Below are 20,476 nucleotides of genomic sequence, written 5' to 3'. Positions count from 1 at the left end.
GGATGTAGATGTGTTATTTTAGGCTGGCCTTTAAGCCAGAATGAACATTTCTGTTCATGATGGTAGCTTTGCTTGGCCTTTCTAGGTCAGGAGAGAGAATTCATAGCCAGCAGGTCTGATCACAAATGCCTAGGAAGAAAGTCTGACAGCCGAGGAGTTTAAAATAAAACTGCCTTACGAGCTCCTTCTGTATACCAAACACATGGAGGAAGCACACATGCTTCCCCCCATCACTGAGATCCCTCCCATCACTGTCCCCTCATTCTAGTACCTGCCCTGTCCTTCCTCAGCTCCCTGCCCCACCTGCCCATATAACCCGACACCTATTAACATCGCATGTGTTCAAAGCCCGGAGGCAGCTGCCGCTGCCTGTGGAGGTTGCTGATGGCAATGCAGCCATGCCGTCTCGTTATCTAGCCGTTCTATTTATTCCTCAGGAAATGTCACTGACAAAACCAAGCATGCTCTCAACAGACATTCAGTCGAGGATGAGCAGGCTAAAATGCCAGCATCTAGAGTCCTCCTAGGGACCACAGTCACGAAGTGTTTTCATCTCTTGGAGTTTGGGACAGATGCTACCAGGTAGGATGCTGCACGCTCATTGTCCACAGCTCTGGGGGACATGGAAAGACTCACAGATTTGCGGCAAGATTTCATTGAAGAAGAAAAGACTGAGTGTAATACTATTATTTTCTGATGATACTGAATCAAGTTAAAGATCAACAACTATCTTAAAAGAACCTAAATTACAGCAAGGCTAAAATACTTTCATCTGAAAGAGTTTAATATTTGAATGCTATTATATCATGGTCATTTCTTAAGCAATTTAACTAGCCTCCATTTTTAACATTTATTTTAGCTCTAACTTTAGTTACTGAAATTTGTCTACACTCAACCTTCATATATCATAGACCATATACATTTGTGATCTATGATATATATCCACAACACTACCCTGGCATCAAAGCTGCACCTTTAATCATAGGCTATGCAAATCATTTTTTGAATAAGTTCTGGGGATGAGACAATGAAAGTATACTGCATCCTAGGAAAACAGTTCAAAGCATTCTCTCTTTATCTAAATCAGAGAAACACAATGCCGAGTACACCAGGACCCCAAGTTTCAGGAATACAGAAGTTCTCTGACCTAAGACTGTACCTTCAGCACCAAGGATGAAGTGTAGCACCTGAAGATGTCTGTAAAGTCCTCTCGGATGAATGAACATGTGAATACAAATGAACCAAACACACGCGGAGCAGACAACGACAAATCAATCCCACTGCCCATCAAAGACTTACTTCCTCGAAGTTCAAAAATCTCCCCGATGAGCATGAAACACGGTTCAGCCAAGGCGTCCTTCTTCCCATCCACATCGTCCCCGTAATCGGACAGGTCGCTGTCCTCTTCTATCTCCTCCTGGGGGACAGATAAGCAGCATCACAGGCAGCAGATCACATACCCGGGATAACACAGTTGAATTTAAGTACAGGCTCCAGGCCGCCCACTTCCACTCTACCCTTACTCTATCACTGTCCACCCTCAGGGGACAGCCTGACTTCACAGCCAGATTCAAAGCTTGAAATAAGCTAACTGGGGCTGGGGGTGGGGCACGGAGGGGGAACTCTTTAAATAATCAGGGAAATGTAATACAGTTTTCCAAAGATGGTGAGATGTTTTTTGCATTTTGAAAGACTTTTAACCAAAATGGTTTTTTAATTCAATGCTCTTAAAATATGTGCATTTTAAAGTAATTGAGGTATTTTTAAAGTTCTGCTTCAAGCATCTACCATACACGGTAGCTAGTCTCATTTCCTGATCTACATGTCAGCATATTTCAATTCAAGCCTTCTTCTAGGTCAGCACCAGGCTGGGGCACATGAGTGCAATGAGGCCCAGACTCGGTGGCTGACAGTGGTCTGTGGAGACTGACATATACAGCAATGGCAGTTTTCACAAGCCAGGGTGAAGTGATGCCCAAAGACCGAGCAGTGAAAAGACAGCTGAAGATTGCTATTCTAGTATCTTTAACGCGCTCAAGTCTGAAAGTAGTTAGAGCCAAAACGGACTGCATCTTGTCGGGTCACTGGCCAGAGAGGCCCCAGAGACACCCCTGAACATCACAGGCTGGAACCAAGGCTGTTGGTTGTTCCCCACAACCTGATGGTAAGGCCCTGCTGTGAAGACCACACTTATAGACCTGAACACAGAGCTGGTACCTAACTTGAAGCTTCACCACTACTGACTCAAGTTTATTGTATTGGAAGATACTCTGCATGATACCAGGCAAGAGAGATAATCATCAATATGACTCATCTACAAAGCCTGAGATCTACAACAGTAACCTGCCTGCAAGATAGATTAGTGCAACAGTGGTACAACTGGTACGAGAGTAACCAACCCCCTATCAAATTGGATTTAAGGCCCACTCCATGAGATGGAATTCATACCTGATGCTGCTAAGGAAGCCAAAAATCATGGACTTAGGGGAGACCCACTACTATTACTTAGCTTAAAAACAAAAAACAAAATAAACAAACCCATGGCAATAAAATGACTCCTAATGACAGATTTGTGTGCCATCAGAGAAGCTTCTTCTTGTAGTAGAGAGCAGTTAACACAGAGACCCAGGGCTGGACAGGGTGCAGAGTGAGAGAGTTTGGAGCACTCAGTTCTAATGGGATGTCATCATCAAATCCCTTTCAAGATCCAGGGAACTGGGGGTTTGTTTGTTATTTTGGGAAGGGTGACGCTGGGTGAGGAAGACAGAGGGGAGGATCTGGAAGGAGTGGGGAGGGAGAAGAATATGATCGAAATATACCAAATGAGAATTCTTCAATCAAATTTTAAAAAGAAAACCAAGGTAGTTAAACTAGCCACAAAACTAATTATGGGATGTTGACTGTTATCTGGTGAGCCATCCAAGAGAGTTTCTTGGAAGCACAAGGAGTCCTGTAAAACTTCTCACTGGTCCAGGAACATTAAATACTTCAAAAAGCAACTACTACACTTACTTTAGAGAACAGTTTTACAGTGACCAAGTCATTTATAGATCATTTATACATCAGAAGTTCATGCCTATGACAGTGTGACGGAGAAAAGCTAGCCAGGCCAAAGCAGGCATGGAGGAAGGAGGTGTTAGAAGAGCCTCAAAGATGGGGTTCACACTGAGACTGAATAGAGATGTGGGCATCTCTCTTCCCAATTCAGAATACAATTAAGTACCACACTCTTGTCCATGGTCACTCTTTCTGTGCAAACTCAACAAACCGCTCCTGATAAAGAAGCAGATTTTGCTAATTTACTGGATAGCCAAACAAGGGCTTTAGAGGTTTGTACTTTAAGCCTGAGCTTCAGACTATGAGACTGAATATGTGTGCTGTCTCTCCAGTGACTGTTTACCATATACATTGCTGCCAGGTTCTTCCTGCTTCTACATGTTCCTCAGCACTACCGGGCCATAACCTTTGTCTTGTCTTCCAGAAGCACACGACAGACACCTGCCCGCAGACACGTCCTCCTCCCAGACCCTCAGTCCCAAGTCCCAGCCCAACCTCTTCCCTGATGGCCTTTATTGTGCTCCCATCCTGAGGACCCTGCTGTGGTAGCACTTCCTGTTCACAGTCCAGGTACTTACCTTGTCATTTATCCTTTTACATCCAAAATGTGAGCGTGATCACTGAAAACAATAAGCACCTCTTCTCTCAAACGAGCTTCAGAAAGTCACCTGCTCAACTAGACTGACGTGGCCTCCCTCGGGACTACTCACCTCCTGATGGGAGAAGAAGTCACGAGGAAGTTTTTCCAAGAATGAAGATAATGAGAAGGAGGTTTTTTTCCCCTGCACATCAATGACCTTGAGGTAGTCAGGAGAAGGGCTCAAAAAGGCATAAAGTGCTTCACTCTGAAACAGTCTTTCATCTGAAAGCAGGTTCTGTGGAGGAAGGAGGAGGATTAATTACTCCTGCACAGAAAACTACCTGGGCTACTGAGAGCTACAAGGCAAACCAGACAGCACTGACCCTGTCATGGCCTCACTTTCACCACACTTCTAAACAAAGCAAGAAGGAAGCAAAGGGCTGCCTTTTCTATCAGAAATAAACTATGCTAGTCAGTGGTCTTAATTGCAAATAAATGCCTGTGGGAGACAGTATGCAGACAGGGCTTAGTGTTGCTTGATGCCATGAAAATTCTTATCTTGCACACAACTCAAAGATCTCAAGCTACTGATTTTGTAAGGAAACTTTAATTCACTCGTCTATAATTCACCAACTTAAAACCTGCACATTATGCATAGATACCACAAAAGAACCTTTAATGACTAAGTTCAGATACGGAGGCTTTGTCTAGGAGGTAATCAGATACAGTGTCCTTGCTAGAGCGTCAGCCCAGTCCAGAGAGCAGCAGTTTACACAGCTATGTAGCGGCTAGGACTGGTCCTTAAGCTCTGAAGTCCTGCAGTCTGTACATAGTTGTCTGGCCTAGGAGAAAGAACGAGCATAACCAAGGGTTTTGGTTGTTGTTGTTTTGTTTTGTTTGAGACAGGGTCTCACTATGCAGCCCTGGCTGCCAGGAACTCACAATACAGACCAGACTGGACTTGAACTCATAGAAACTCACCTGCCTCCATCTCCCAAGTGCTGGGATTAAATGTGTGCTCCAGCACACCCTGTCAGAAATCAAGCTTGCGTGTGAGCTAATGTGGCTATAATACAGATCGGTAATATCTATATGTGTTTTTTATCCAGTGTCATAAGAGGGAAGGCTTGTAAGTAAGGAAACCAGAAAAAGCCATCAGCTGCTGATGAGTATGATGGGGGGAGGGTCATCTTTAGGGCAGGTGTGGTGAAGGGGAGGTGTGTGGGGTTGACAATATAAACTGAGAGTGCCGTGGGAAAATGCAGAGCACACTAGCAAGCTCTAGGATAGTGACAGTTTAACTCCAAATATATCTCACCCTTACACCCAAAACTCCCATTTGCTTACCTGTAAAAACTTATTTAACTGATTTTTTGACTTTTCCAGGAACTTGTGATCTATAGATTTGAAAGGCAGCTTACTGAGAGAAGGCAACTGGACTTTTTTTAAAGAAGGGACACACTGTAGGGGGAAAGATTAAATGTTATTCTTTTGAATCTACATTTTAATCTTAAGAAAGTTTATAATTACAGTCAGAACAAAGCAAATAGGTCTATTCCTCTGTGCCACCCTGCCATGCCTTGAACTTGTGATTTTCCTATCTCAGAGTGCCTAATGCTGGGATTACTGCTATGCATTGCCACACCCCGCTAAAACGTACCCACTGTAATCAGGGTCAAACAGCCTGGCAGAACAGGACGGTCCTGGGCACTGGGCGGGCACACACAGCGCACAACCCATTATGCAGGGCTGGAAGCTCAGAACACACGCTTTTCTACTGTAAGATGTGTTTCTAACTTCTTTGAGATAAGGAAGGAAGGAAGGGAGGAAGAGAAGGAGGGAGGGAGGGAGGGAGGGAGGAAGGAAGGGGAAAGAACACATAGGTTGTAGCTCTAGTGACTGCTTCCCAAGACAGAGCTCAGACTGAATACTCTAGTAGTAATGAAATAACAACAGCAGGCTTCCCTCTGTGGTGGAGCCCTACAAACAGTCAGACGGTGCAGATGTACAGTGTGTGCTGCTTCATCCTTGTCAGGGCTCTCCAGAGTGCTGGAGGATTGAGTGGGCAGTGACCTGGAAAGCTGCTTCCACTGCTAACACTGGACATGGACTTGCAGCAGCAAGGGACAGGTAAGCTGCTTCCCGCTATCAGTCACAATGGGGGACAAGTCAGTGGCCACACATAGATTTCATATGATTCCATTCACACGATGCTTTTGATGTTTCGGGAACATTTGTTTTGCAAGTACATTTTACGTTAAACTCCTTTTCTTTTGTCTTTATTAACAAGCTTAGCTGATACTTAGCTTCAGTTTTTCCTACTGAGACAAAGGTTTATTTTCCATACTCAAGGAGTGACCACAGCCAAACTGGAACACGGTAGCATGCATGACACTCAGGCTTTGGCTGCCACTCTTTAAGAGTGCTTGAAAAGTTAGCAGACGGAAGGCCTGAGTAAGACTGTTAGAAACTACCCTGAGACAACGTTAAAGGAAGCAGACACCTTTCATTTGCAAAAGAGAAACCTGAGAGGTAACCATGGCTTTTCCAGTGTTAGTTCACTCTGAGAAAGAGAAAAATGGCCTGAAACTCAGGCTGAAATTGTGGTAGAAGGAAGCTGTATTCCGTGGAAGTGGAATTGCCGGAGGAAAAGTACAAAGAACAAACTAGGCTCTAATCCTGACTTGGCTACTATGCACACGCCCTGAAAGTCAATCGAACACTGGAATTAGTTTCCCCCAACTATCGAATACATAAACTGAATACATAGATTGGTGGCCTCCAAAACTTTTTGACCATGATGAACATTTATATTATCTACATCTATATATAATATTTGTAAATAAAAACAATACAATTCTCAGAATCACTAAAGTGTTTTCTGGGTACCACAGTCTTCTTCTTGCTATGCGGCATTTATTTCCTTAATCCTCCCAAGCAGGAAATGGTGGATCTAGGATCCTGGTTGAGCACTCTGGCTAGGAGCACTCAGCCACTCTACTCTGCTAACCCCAGCGTCCATTCCCCTCTTAGCGCTTTGACACACAACCGTTAGAGGGTTACAGCAGGAAGCTTCACATCTACGGCCCTAGATGACCCTTGGGCTGTGACATCTTTGGGGTTCTATAGCAATTTATTATGAAAGTCAGAAAAGCATCATCCCTTGTGGACTGGATTGCTTGGTCTATGAGTCATTTCCAAATGCCGGGCTGAAAACGCTTTTGCACCAGCATCAGGAACAAGCAGGAAGAGCACTCCATTTCCTCCATGAATGGCATGTGCTCTTAAATCTCCTCACGCTCAGAAATTCCACAGCCCCGTGTTCACGAGTCTGTGTTCACGAGTATTCATACCTCACTAAGTTTCCGATGTAAATTCTGAAACTCACTGAGCCTTCTTGGTACGGTCCAGTTTTTAGTTTCAACTCCTCCAACTTCTTGTAGATTTACCCTTACAAAATAACAAGGCATTTGCTCACCATTCTCTTCTGTCACCTAGAGTAAAAAACAAAACAAAAGAACCCAGAAACTTAAGTCATGATAAGCAGATGCCTCAGCAAATTTTTAGCAACCCTGTCAACACTGGCAATTTTCCTCTCTGCTATGCCATACATGGGATGTGCTCAATGAACCCTGAGATTCTAAGTAAGATGGATCCTACTCTGGCCATTAGATCATGCCATATGGCACTGTAGATCTTAAAATAAGGGACATTATCTGAGTAGGTCTAAATCAGAAGAGTCCATGAGAAACAGTTTTTCTGTCACAAGACAGAAAACGAAGTCAGAAAGATTAGAAGGAAACCAGCAAGAGATGAGAGTCGAGACCTCAGGCTTACAACAAAGGACCCCGGACCGTGCCAATAACTTGAATAAGCCTGGAAGTAAATGAAAGCTTGGGTTCGTTTTCCTCTCAGAATGCAGACACACTGGCCTGGTGACACAACGAGCAGAGAACAGCTACTGTGATGGGGGTTCTTTACTGACAACTTTACACAATGTACACACACACACACGCACACACACACACACACACACACACGCGCGCGAGGGGGGGCAATTACACTAATATAAGCCTGAATTAATATCATAAATTAGAGAAGACTAAAAGAGAAAAGCAAAGAGACACTAGGTTTCGTAGGCAGACATACACCGTGTGAGGCAGGATTACTATACTATTCTACTATGGAAGTGGAGGCCCAGTCAGAACAGCCACCTTTCCACACACCTAGGTAGAGGGCCAGGCAGTGTCCAAAGGCAGGGTCATCTGGCATGATGTCAACACTTAGACAGGGTTTCCTTGTGACCCCTGTATCTACTTCCCTAATCTTTACAGTGATCATCAAGGTACCATGACCACCTCCTGAAATAAGGACTGGTTACTGGAGCCCACTGCTTTGTGAGGGAAGTACTTCCTGGGAGGCTGCCTTCCCCTCTCCCTGTGTGCATTTGGAAGATTTTAATATGCTGATGCAGCTCTGAGGTTGAGCACAGCCTGCCTCACTCCACCCTCACAGTCTAGGCTAATGGGGGTGCTTACCAATACCCTCAGGCACTGATGGGCCCTCGCACTGTTAGCGCTACAGAGCGGTACTTGGAGAACATGCTTCATGTTTGCCTCATCTAGAGTAAACAACATTTTGAGTTTTAAGCGCTCTCTCTCGCGCTCTCTCTCTCTCTCTCTCTCTCTCTCTCTCTCTCCCTCTCCTCTCCCTCCCTCCCCTCCCCCCCCTCCCTCTCCCCTCCCTCTCCCTCTCCCTCTCTCTCTCATTTAGCCATCAAGCTGCTGAAACATGGTGGAGAGGAGCATAGATAAGCCACATGAAAGAACTATGAGAACATTCCACCGCCATGCTCACGCACAGCCTTGCCATTTGTGTAAAGCATGGTGGACATGACTTGTTTCTTCCAGGTTTCCAAACCTGACTCAGGGGAGGAGTACGGATGTCGGCAGTAACTATGCAGTAAATGTTTATGAATTCTTTCCTCCTAAGGGAAGTTACTTTATAGTCAAGTGACAGGGGTAGAGCATGGAACAAGAAAGCTAGTTGGGGTAAAAATAATGAAAGCACATTACATGTATGTATGGAAACACCAAAATGAGATCTATTACTTTATACAGTTAACACACACCAAAAAAATAAATGTGTGAGAGGGGAGAAAGCATATTCTTCAAACCTCTTGAAGAACCAAATAACAAGAGAAAAAAATATTTATTATTAAAGACCTTGTAGCTGAGATCTATGTGAACAAAATAGAACAATAAAAGACGATTTCAGTTCTCACTTCTTATAATCTCTAACTTCACATAAATACTTTATGGAAATATGGAAATACTGACTGAGATCAGATCTACACCATGAAGAGGTGGACGATCCCCACTCACGCGCGAGCAGACCAGAGTGCACATAGAGGGATGAAGGGAATGGACGAGGTAACTAGAAGAGCGGGTGCGCTTCGGATGTGCAGTCCTAATTCTGCAGGGGGGACGGCAAGGGTACCTCTGCGCTGGTGATGGAGGCTTTCCACAGGCCCAGGTGCTCACACCACCAATCTGTTCTCGCCATGTGCAGCTGAAGATCTGTGCACTCCTTCTCTATCACAAGTATTTCGTCCTTCAGCTTGGAAATAATCTACCATAAGAAAAACAATCTGGGAGTTATGAAAGCAGTTCAGAGATTATGCAAGTCAGCACAGTAGCAGCATGCAAAACCAACACACAAAACAGCCGTGCTTCTGTGGAATTCTAATGAGGACTGGTCCAAAATAGGAACAGCTTCGCTTAAAATAGCACCGAGAAGAGTAGAATTTTCAGGAGTTAGCCAAGGAAATGAAAGAGTTCTATTAGTAAAGCTATAAAACATCAATAAAAGAATGATTAAACATGACAAATATTTGCAAAGAGATCCTAAGTTCATGACCTGGAGGACTTGACATTGTTGCTATGACAGCAGCATCACCCAGTGTACTCCATGCATGTAATGCAATCACTATCATAATTTCAATGCAAAAATTTCCATCCCTAAGTTCATATGGGATCTCAAGAAAGTCCCCTACCAAAGAATTTTGAAAAATAAGAACAAAGTTGGAAGACTCACACTTCCTGAGTTCCAAACTTCCAAAACTACAGTACTTAAAGCTGGTGGGAGTGGCATATGGTGAGGCATAAAGACCAATCAGTGGAGTCGATAGCCCTAAATAAAAACTCAACCACAGTCATGTGAGAGGATAAAAGCCTTCCAACAAATGGCAACAAAACACTGGATATCCCATGCAAGAGAATGGTGGTGGACCCCAAGACTGAGAATGGCCCAGAGACAAAAGCACAAAATTTACAAAATAAAACCAGAGAAGTTATAGGAGTGTAGCACAATGCTAGATTTAGCTGCAATTTTTTGTGGACACCAAAGGCACAGGCAACAAAAGAACAGAAAAAGGTACTTCTTTTTATTTTATTTTTTAAATTCTATCAAAACAGTGAAGAGGCCAAGAACAGAATGGGAGGGAATACTACATATAACATACTCGATGTTACAACATACGTTATATGCTTTAATGGTCAGAACATAAAGAGAACTTTTGAAATTCGACACTGGACAACCTACTTTAAGAGTGGGGAACACACTTGCATACACATGTTTTCAAACAGAATATATAAACTGCAGCTACTAAGCCATAAAAACATGGCAGGTGGCACTAATCCATCAGGAAAGGCAAGTCAAAAGTACATGGTCCCCTTCCTGGGATGAGGACTATCAAACACTAGAAGGGGAGAGAGGAAAAAATGAGGGGTAGAGACAGAAACCCTTCTGTGCTGTAAAGTGGTACAAGCCCTGGAGAACAGTGTGGTCGTGGCTGCAAAAAAAGGAGAAACCATCAGCAGGAACCCTGCAGTTGTATGTATCTGAAGGAACCAGACATGACTGAGGCAGTATCTGTATGCAGTGTTCACAGCAGCAGTATCTACAGCAGCCAAAGGTAAAAGGAGGAACGGAGGAAAAGCACACAGGTTATATCTTAAAGGCTATGTCTGCTTTCCTTGCATGTCACGTCTCTTTCATAAGACATGCCACAGGCTTATGTAAGCTTGTCGTTTACAGAGAGCAGCTTCCTTTCCTGTGGCAAAGGCTATGGAGCACCATATCCAAGGGAGAGTGGTGTCCGAGGGAGTACCGTGTCCATGGGGAGCACTGTATCCAGGGGAGCACCATCTCTTTGCCTCTGTCCTTGATGTCACCATCAATAGGCCATGGTTTTATTTTCATAGAGCTGTAACATGAGCGATTTTTGTGGATTTCGGGCAGACTGTTACAGAGACTCTGTACGTACATGAAGGCCAGAAGCTGATGTCAGGTGTCTTTTCAACTAAGGGCAATGTTGTGGTTTGCCCTGGAGTTATCTGTATTTTGATGCTAATGCCACTGCCCCAAGGACCGTGGCCTAGTCAGTTACTCAGGACTCAGGTGACTTCACCATTAACTTCTCCCCATTGAATTCGTAAAATACAGGTGAGGAGCAGGTACAGGATAGGAGCTCTATCATTGGATGAGAAGGAAGGATGGGCGGGAAAAACGGAAAGGAGGAAGAGACAGGAAGGAGAGGGAGAGAAGCCGTGGCAGGACAATATGGTGGGTGATGTTAAGATTCCACGCTGTACCTTTACAGGTTGTTATGAATGTTCTTAGGGGATGGATGTGTATTGGGCTTCGTATGTTTAGGTGGGCAATTATATCTTACCAATTGGTCCAAAGGTTATTGTGTTGTGTGTTCTTTCATGTGCAGATTTGGGATGTGTGTTTCTGGCATGGAAACCTGCCTTGGGAACTAGATAGGTAGAGAGATTGCTGCCAGGCTTAGAGAGAGGCCTTCGGCAGTGTGATATGGGATGGAGCAGAGTGGATGAGAGGCTTTGCTGACTGAGAATTAAGACATCCAGCAGATATTTTGGGGTACTGTGGTGCCGAACCTAAGGGGGTGTGTGTAAAAAACAACCTTCACTTTTTTATTTTTTTTATATTTTTGCAACAGGGCAAGGGCTTTCAGTGAGCCTGGAGCTCATCGTTCTGTTCTGGGCAGCCTGCTGACCTGAGAGCTCTGTGGATGTGTCTATCTGCAATCCTAGTACTAGGTGTTACAGGTGTACACCATCATGCTTAGCTTTCTACACAGGGATGGGGATTTGAACTTAGGTCTTCATGCTTGTGCAGCAAACACTTTACTGACTGAGCTATCTTGCCAGCTTGATGTTTTGCTGGCTTTTCACAGTGATCAGCAGAACACCATGACTTTACTATAGAACTCTTCCCAGTTAATGGTTTACTCCCAATGACAACCTACAGTTTGCTTCAGATCAGAATTTCTCTAGAGAAATACAGTAAAACAAGGGCTAACTTTATATGCAATAGTTAATGATATTGTTGGTAAAGAGATCTGAAAGGCACAGTGTTAAGCCAAGCCCCAAGTGAGGCGAAGACTGCAGTTACATGCACAGGAAAGGCTGATTCATATTTAACCCAGAAAAACAAAACAAAACATCCTGGTAAGAGTTTTCTAGGTGTCTCTGAGTTACTGGATTACCAAAGTCTTTTCAACGTCAATATAAGTAAATAAATAATGCCCAGTGTTAGACATGCCTTACATATTTTATGTTTCCTAACATGAATGGCTTAAAGCTGATGAGGCTCCTCATGGAGCCCCCATCCCCGAACATGACTGTGAGGAGAAGAGGGCTCCCTGCACAGCCCAGGGACAATGTGATTATCAGGAAATATGGACCGTCCTCCTTAGGGTCAGAGACCGGTGTACAAATTAAGCCACCACATCACTGAAGCCTCCAACCACTAGAGAATCCCTTCATGTAATTACAGCTCAGAATGTTTAGCTCATGGTTATTAGACATTCTCTCAAGAAAGGCTGAAGATGTCTCTCAGCCACCTGATGGCCAAACAGTAACTCACTGAATACTCTCCACGTCCTCGTTCATACGGCTTCCTGGAGACATTTTAATTTAACATGTGGCAAATCTAGAAGAGACACGGGTCCAGATGCAGACCACTGTGCCAGCTCGTGCTACTCATCATGTCAGAGATGCCAGGGAAGACTGCAGGGCTCTCATGCTCACACACACTCACTGGAGATGGCTCCATGTTGAGGAAGAAAATAAATCTATTTCTTATGATGACTCTGGAAACCTACGATTTGTTTCCTTTCTTTGGTGCCATCAAGGGCAATCAAAGCAACTTCCAAGCTTTTTCCCCTCTTATATTATCTTGTTTTGTTTTACAATATTGTTTCAGAAACATTCTCCTACTATAAAATAATTTCAGTATTCATGAGCAAATTATTAAAGTCCACCAAAGAAGAAATCCCAATGTGATTCATTCAAATTGTTTTACTCAAAGTTGCTTTCCTCGAACATTCAGCAAAGAGGAGAGCTGTGTAGAACAAACCACGCTTATGCATTAAAAATATTGTTGAACTCCAAAAACACATAAAAACAAAGCATAAGACAATACCAATTTGTGAGATGCTCTTTAAAGAAAAAAGTGTGTGTGTGGTGTACAAATGTGTGCATGTGTAACTACACACATGGAGGTCACAGGTCAACACCTGCGCCTTCCTCGGTCACTCTCCACCTCATTTTGGGAGTAGGTCTCTCTTCTGAGCAGAGTTCCCGGCCAGCAGGCACCCAGGATCTGCCCAAGGGTCACATCAGCACAGCTCCTGCCTCCTGCAGACAGCTCGTGTCATGCCAGGCTTTTACATGGGTGCTGGGAACCCAAGCGTGGCTCTCACACTTGTTGGCAAGTACTTTACTCCACAAGGCCTCTCTAGCCCCACTGCCTACATTTGTTTAAAAACAGATATTTATTTTGATGTATATGGGTGCTTTGCCTGCAAACATGTGTGCAGTGCCCACAGGGGTCAGAGAGGCATCGAATCTTCTGTACCTGGGGCAATGGCTGCCACGAGGCTTCTGGGAACCAAACCCGGATCCTCTGCAACAGCAGCAAGTATGCTCGCCCTCGGGTCATCTTGCCAGCCCCCAACTTGTTTATATTATCTTTGGAAGCTAATTCTTTAAATGCATATTTATTTTATATAATATGTATGACAGCCTGCATGTGCAACTGTGCACTGTGTGTGTGTGTGTGTGTGTGTGTGTGTGTGTGTGTGTGTGTGTGTGTGTGTGTGCATGCCTGGTGCCTACAGTAAAGGCACCAGGTGAGAGTGTCACAATCCCTTGGAACTAGAGTTGTAGATAGTTGGGAGCTACCCTATGGGTCCAAGGAATTGCAGCAAATGCTACTCACTGCCAAACCAGCTCTCCAGTCCCTAAACACTGCAGAAAAACAGTTAAGTTCCTTTTCCTTCCCTAGCAAAGAGAAGAATCTAATTATTTGGAACCAACAAAACAGGAGTTGCAGAATTGCTAATGGTTTCAAACTGTCAATCCTGCTGGCTTTTGGCAAAACATTTGTTTTCATTATTTTGTGATGTTCTCTAAGTTGTAGAAGCAACAAACTAACAATGGAACTTGCTCCTGCTTACAATTCTTAAGGAAGCTGACACTTCTCGGCACAAACTGAAAACTACTATTTATCAAAGACACTTTCAGAGACAACCTTGAGAGCAAGACAGTTACCTTCTTATCAGGTTTTGGTGCATTTTGAATAGAACTTAGAGCTTGCCTTTTATATTCAAGTTTCTCACTTAGCTCTCGAAGTTTGATTACAGCAAAGCTGGCTGGATCACTGACCCCACTGGTGCCTTCTACAACCTCCTCACCAGCCTCACCTCCTGAACCCTGGAAGAGAGACAGGAGATCAATGTATCTTAGAGGGACAGAAAGTCACTAGTCACCCACTATATAACAGTCCCCAGATCCCAGATTCCTGGGAAGGGAAGAACACTGCAGAAGGACCTTCGGAAGGCTGTTATCCTTCCCCAGCAAAAACAAGAGTCAAATGATTCGGAACCAACATAACAGGCGATGAGATGCAAGAAAAGAAAAACATCTAACAGCCAAACAGGGGAGGGGAACCCCATGGATCAATTCGCAAATGGCTGACCAAGGGAACTATGGGCTGAGGGAAGCATCAAAAGTGTTACCCCTTCCTCTCCCCATCAAAACAGAGATCACCCTCCCCAGCCTTCCAACAGTACTATAGAGTACTTTAAAATAAATATTTTTAAATTTATTTTAAATGTCTAAATTTAAAAACTCATGGTATTTTTGTGGACTTTTAACTTCATTTTGCTTTGTTTTATGCATATTTTTCTGTTATTGGTCTTTTGCCTGTTTGTTTAGAGATCTCTCTGTGTGTGTGTGTATGTGTGTGTGTGTGTGTGTGTGTAGCCTTTCTGTTGTGTCTTGGGGAGCAGCAGTGTAGAGAGACAACAAGACCTTTACAGTGGTATATGGAGAGGTTGGAAGAATCTGGAAGGAGATGGGGGATGGAAGTAGAAACATGATAAAAAAATTAATTAGAAAATGTTCAAATCTGACTTACTAGAAGGATTTCAGTGTCACTTTGCTCAGTGCTGCTTCTGAAAATGAATTATGCAAACTAGCAGACATTTTACAGGTAATTAGCATTTGCAACGTAATTGGGGAAAGCCTTGGCTATCAGTATACAGATTACTTATCCATGCGTGGATACGGCAAGGACCAACTTGGAACTTCTCTTCTGATCTTTTCTCCTTAACTTTCCCCGACACTGGTTTTTATGATTTTCAATTAATTGCAGCAAACAGCAAATTAAATTGGTCAAGGAAAAAAAAATGAAAGTATGGTTAATGCCAGAAAAACAAGCTGGTTTTCTTTCAGGATGATCTTCCTTATTGCATGTAACTATTGCATGTAACTTAAGACATGTAACTATCACATGTCCTCACTTAAGCATTTGGTCTTTCATGAGAAGCAAAGCCACACAAGAGAGGATGCTACTGTCAGTTATAGTTCTAGCTGCACTGTGTGTGGCCCGGTGGGTGACTTGCAGGGGTCCTCTGTTGCTGCTGCTGCTCCTGTACGTGCTGGGGGTGACTCTCTTCCTTCTGCTCATAGCAACTAAACAAATTCTACCACACAGAGACATTTTCCCTACATTTTAATCATTTCAAACCTTTCTTTCCTTAACTTTTGTCAGGTATCTGGTCATTACACAAGCACAGTAACTGAGGCAGAAGAATGGTTGTGAAGGGAAACTGTAACTCACCAGTTCATCCTTCCCCGAGGCAAGCTGAGAGTCAGGTGTCTCTTCCTCCTCCTCATGTATGAGCTTCTCATACAGGTCGCTGACAAGGAAGGAGGGGTAATACCTATCCCTCAGTACATCGTACACATCTCCTTGGATTTTGCTGAACACCTCGATACCCTTGTTTCCCACGAGGCACTGCTGGATTTCTTTGTAAAGTGACTTTTCCACGGGAATTTCCTTGCTTTCCACAAAAAAATTCTGATACATTTCACTCACTAATTGTGGAATTTCATTCTGGAAATACAGGAAGATGACAAGAGGGAAAGGTAAGGCATATAGTCTCTGAGAGAAATGATTTTACACTACATTTTCTGCAAGTTAAGGGTAGAAGGACAGTGTCTAGATGTACACTGGAACTGTAGACTCATGTGCAGCCTTCTGCATTCATGCTCAGGGTCCAGAGGAAACAGCAGACCTGGAAATAAAGCTACCACTTCTTTAAAATGGACAAATACAAATTGAGAGTTAATACCTGCAAAGTGTTACAAATGAGAGGTCCAAAACCTTGGAAATAGAAATGTTCAATTCCCCAGGAAGCAAATCTGGGCTCCTCAGAGGAAACCACTGACAATGAGCGGTTGGTTGATCAGTGATGGCTGTGACTCAGGGAGGGTAAGTCTAGAACAGAGTCAGCTCGTGGGATGCCTAGCTGGAGGAGATAAGGCCAGAACTAAGCAGGTTTCCAAAATTCTTAAAGGTCTCAGCAATTGTAATGAAACCAACTTAGCAACCAATCAAAATTGTACTAATGTCACTGCTTTGCCCCTGCCAATCATATTAGAGGTTACCTAACCCTCCTGGAAAATTCCCCCAGCCCTGCATAAAAATGGGCCTACAAGTCCCTCTGGTCATTGCTCCTACATGCTAGTAATTTCTGCAGAATAAATGTTCTTTACTTTTGCATACTATTTGAGTCTGGGATCTTCCTGCAGCAATATTTGGATCCTAACAGGAAAGTAAGTTAAGAATAAGACTAACTCTTCTTATGCAACAGATCCCTCAACTTCACAGAGGTGTGACTTTAAAAGGCTTACTGACTTTTATCTGATCTAAGAATGGGAAGTGCTTGCCTTACCAACATGAAAAGAAATTCTCACCTGGAAAGAAGTCAGTAGAATAGTCACATATAAAGAAAACAGTTGGGTGGGGGCAGGACTGGAGAGAGGCTCAACAGCTGAGAGAATTGGCTGCTCTTACAGAGGACCAGGGCTCAATTTCCAGCTCCCACGTGGCTGCTAACAACTGTCTGTAACTCAAAGACCTGACATCCTTACACAGGCATACATGTGGGCGAAACGACAGTGCACATTAAATAAATAAATAAATAACACAGCAGGTACTCTTCAGGGTTAATGCTTCAGAGCAACTCCACTGTCCCCATCCGCATGGGGCAGCCTAGACCTGAGATGTGCACGGGGCAGGTCATTGTGCTCTAATGTAGAAATACAACCCTCTCTTCCCATGCACACGGTCCTCACATGCTCCCCGGCTGCTCTAGGAACACTAGACAAACTCTCTGAAAGTTGCAAAAAGAAAGACAGATGTCAACTTAATGACCACAACTCCTTTACCCAGATGTCAGATCAAACTGGTTCTTGGGAGGAAGCTATCATGCTTTTATTTTTAAATTATACTCAGAAACTTGGAAAGATTCTTTAGATTACTCTTAACAGTATTCTTAGAGCAGCCAGAAGTTACCTGGAGTCAAGGCTGGAGGTTTGTTGATAACGAATGGCAATGTGTACCTGGGAAAGCAGAAGGGGAAAGTCCTCCTGGGACTTTAAAATATCATGAGACTGAAGTTAGCTGCTGAGCACAGAGTGCTAGATCAGGTACTTCATTTGGTTTTCTACTCTAGCAACATTCATATGCAAATGAAATTAAATGCTCTTTGCGCTTATGTTAATGAATCACTCAGATGCTATGTGCGAATATAACATGTTATACATGTTAGACATATTTACCTATACAAACATGTACAGACAGGCTTTAATTCTGCAGCATTGACTGCGACGTTAAACTGCAATGCACAACCTACTGGGTTCTTTGCTTTAAGAGGCACTGGGAACCAAAAACATTCATGGTCCTTTATTCAATCATATTTTACATGAAATAGAAAGAAAAAAATGACAGTGAAAAGTGTTGTCACAAACAGAAGGGATAAAAAGCATGAAGATTACACACGGTGGTGAGATACACAAGATGACAGAGCAGGGGGACAAGGCTGAGGTGACAATGATAACACAGTCTTTTAGGAGCAACATGGATGGGTGCACACTCTAGTAGTTCATTAAAACAATAAAAGCTAGGGTTGGAGAGATGGCTCAGCGGTTAAGAGCACCGACTGCTCTTCCAGAGGTCCTGAGTTCAATTCCCAGCAACCACATGGTGGCTCACAACCATCTGTAATGAGATCTGATACCCTCTTCTGGTGTCTGAAGACAGAGACAGTGTACTACTCACATATAATAAAACGATAAAAGCTAGTCTCTTGGTGCACTTGTAAATATTTCTCCTTGACTATTCAGTCAAAAGCATCTTCTATAAAATACAATACAATCATATTTCCTATAATGGGCTCAGGTATGGTACAATATCCTGATGTACAATGCTCCTTTAGTGTATACTTACCCTAAAGCATCATGGAGAAGGCGATATTCTGCCTAGCATGCAAGCTTTCATTAGCTAATATAAATATTCCTTAAGGCGTAAGTGCACTACCTTGTTAGCATTCTTCAGGTGTTCCACAGACTCCCAAAAGCCAACCAAAGCCCGCTTGTCGATCCGTTCCATGTATGTTCCAAAGCGCTCTCGGTAGAAAGGATTGGTCATAATATCTTCAAACTGAAGAATCTATTAACAGAACATAAGAATGTGAGGTAGTGTGGTGAAAATGGACCCACAGGCTTATAGCGAGTGGCACTATTAGAAGGGGTAGCCTTGTTGGAATGAGTGTGTCACTGAGGTCTCAAATGCTCAAGCTACTGCTGTCTTCCTGCTGCCCGCCAACCTGGATGTGCAGCTCTTAGCTATCTCTGCAGCACCATGTCTGCCTGCACACTTCCGTGACAATAATGGACAGAACCTCTGAACAGCAAGCCAGCCCCAATCAAATATGCCCTTATAAGAGTTGTCATGGTCCTGGGGCCTCTTCAGAGCGATAGAAACCCTAGGCCAGAAGGTTTTCTAAAGATAAAGTTTCACATACCAGTCTGCTTTTGACTTCCTTGGATTAACGTCTACATTCAGGAGAAAGTGAATTTTCAGGTCACAGACAATGCAATGTAATACACCTCAGAAGAGGAAATATCTATCATATCATGACTTTAATTGTAGATTACTGAATATTCGAAATGCAGATACTCAAAAATCACTAATTTTATATTAAACTTTCAGTCAGTCAACAAAGACTTATCTGACATCTACTTGATATCAGGACAAAGATAGCAGTCCTTGTCCTAATGCAATGATCTATCATGTTAAAAGCAATAGCTACCATTCATAAACAATGAAGAGAAATGCGTAAAAGACTAAAGGCCTACAGTCTTAATGGTTTGTCATTTGTGCTTCCTATCATATCTTACATAGCTGAGGAAAAACATAAATAGATTTATATCCTGATTTTTTTGTTTATAGTACCACAGTCACTGATGAATCTTATGTGAATTATTGTTTTATTGAATTTTAATTTGCTCCTAAAATTCCACTATGTGCTTTGCCAAGTCAGTTCTTCCATTTTTGTTAATTATTTTGTAAACTCACTGAAAAAGAAGACACTGCCTATCTGAGCCATCGAGGGGCAACCAGGAACAGGGACTGCTGTAATAAGAGGAAGCAAATGACCCTCCCTCATCATGACTGATGCGTCAATTAGGAGAAATGCCACAGATTAACTTAGAAGGCATTTAACACCCATTCCCATTTAGACCCATTAAGTCTAAATCAATAATCCACATAATGCTTAATAGGTGGAATGAAAACACAAGTAGAACTTTCATTTTGAAATTCTTAAAAATTAACATGATGGCAATTTGTAAATATTGTAAAATGCCACCATTAATATATTTCTAAAATCACATGCGAAAAGTCAATACATACTAAACTTTTCTTCCACCAGCCCTTGTTTTGTCTGGAATGTAGGCATAAAGGCAGAAAGGAGGACATATATTATTAAAATGATTTCTGGAAACTAATGAAAGAAAATTATTTACTGAATATTCAAAATGAAAACTTCAAAAATGCCAGTTTTGTATTACTCTGAGTCTTCAACAAAGTTTCCTTTTTACATCTACTTCGGTATCAGAACCAGTTTCCCACAAAAGAGGCTAGTCAGCAAAATATTGTAGATTATTTGAACTTCAGTAATTCTTGGATATACTAACACCTGTTTTTACCACGCATAAAGCCTACCAGAGGAGCAGTGAGGTAAAAATCTCAACTCTACATTCTCCAAGAAAGGAATTCATGTCAACTTGGGCTGTAGAAGACAAGACAACAGCTATTCCAACAAGAGAAGGAAGCACAGAACCACTGTCTATATATTCATAGAGTCCTAGAGTACATTCAGTAGTGTTCATTTTG

The 20,476-nt window shown here is 42.9% G+C and overlaps 1 protein-coding gene across 2 annotated transcripts in view; it reads right to left on the bottom strand.

Annotated features, from left to right (window-relative positions):
- Positions 1 to 20,476, bottom strand: part of Snx25 (sorting nexin 25) — a 104,048-nt gene that overhangs the window by 6,901 nt on the left and 76,671 nt on the right. The window contains exons 8-15 of one of the 2 annotated variants that reach the window (XM_032919458.1): positions 18,617 to 18,748; positions 15,854 to 16,129; positions 14,281 to 14,442; positions 9,137 to 9,268; positions 6,991 to 7,131; positions 4,985 to 5,098; positions 3,768 to 3,932; positions 1,300 to 1,417 (exon numbers count right to left, since the gene is read on the bottom strand). In XM_032919458.1, the coding sequence (XP_032775349.1) occupies positions 1,300 to 1,417; positions 3,768 to 3,932; positions 4,985 to 5,098; positions 6,991 to 7,131; positions 9,137 to 9,268; positions 14,281 to 14,442; positions 15,854 to 16,129; positions 18,617 to 18,748 (1,240 nt within the window). The remainder of the gene's footprint in view (positions 1 to 1,299; positions 1,418 to 3,767; positions 3,933 to 4,984; positions 5,099 to 6,990; positions 7,132 to 9,136; positions 9,269 to 14,280; positions 14,443 to 15,853; positions 16,130 to 18,616; positions 18,749 to 20,476) is intronic. The other variant, XM_032919459.1, reaches the window with a different exon arrangement.

This window comes from Rattus rattus, chromosome 13 (genome assembly GCF_011064425.1).
Source record: "Rattus rattus isolate New Zealand chromosome 13, Rrattus_CSIRO_v1, whole genome shotgun sequence".
NCBI classification, from domain to species: domain Eukaryota; kingdom Metazoa; phylum Chordata; class Mammalia; order Rodentia; family Muridae; genus Rattus; species Rattus rattus.
Note: the sequence above shows the minus strand (reverse complement) of the source record. Positions and strands in the feature narration are given on the sequence as shown.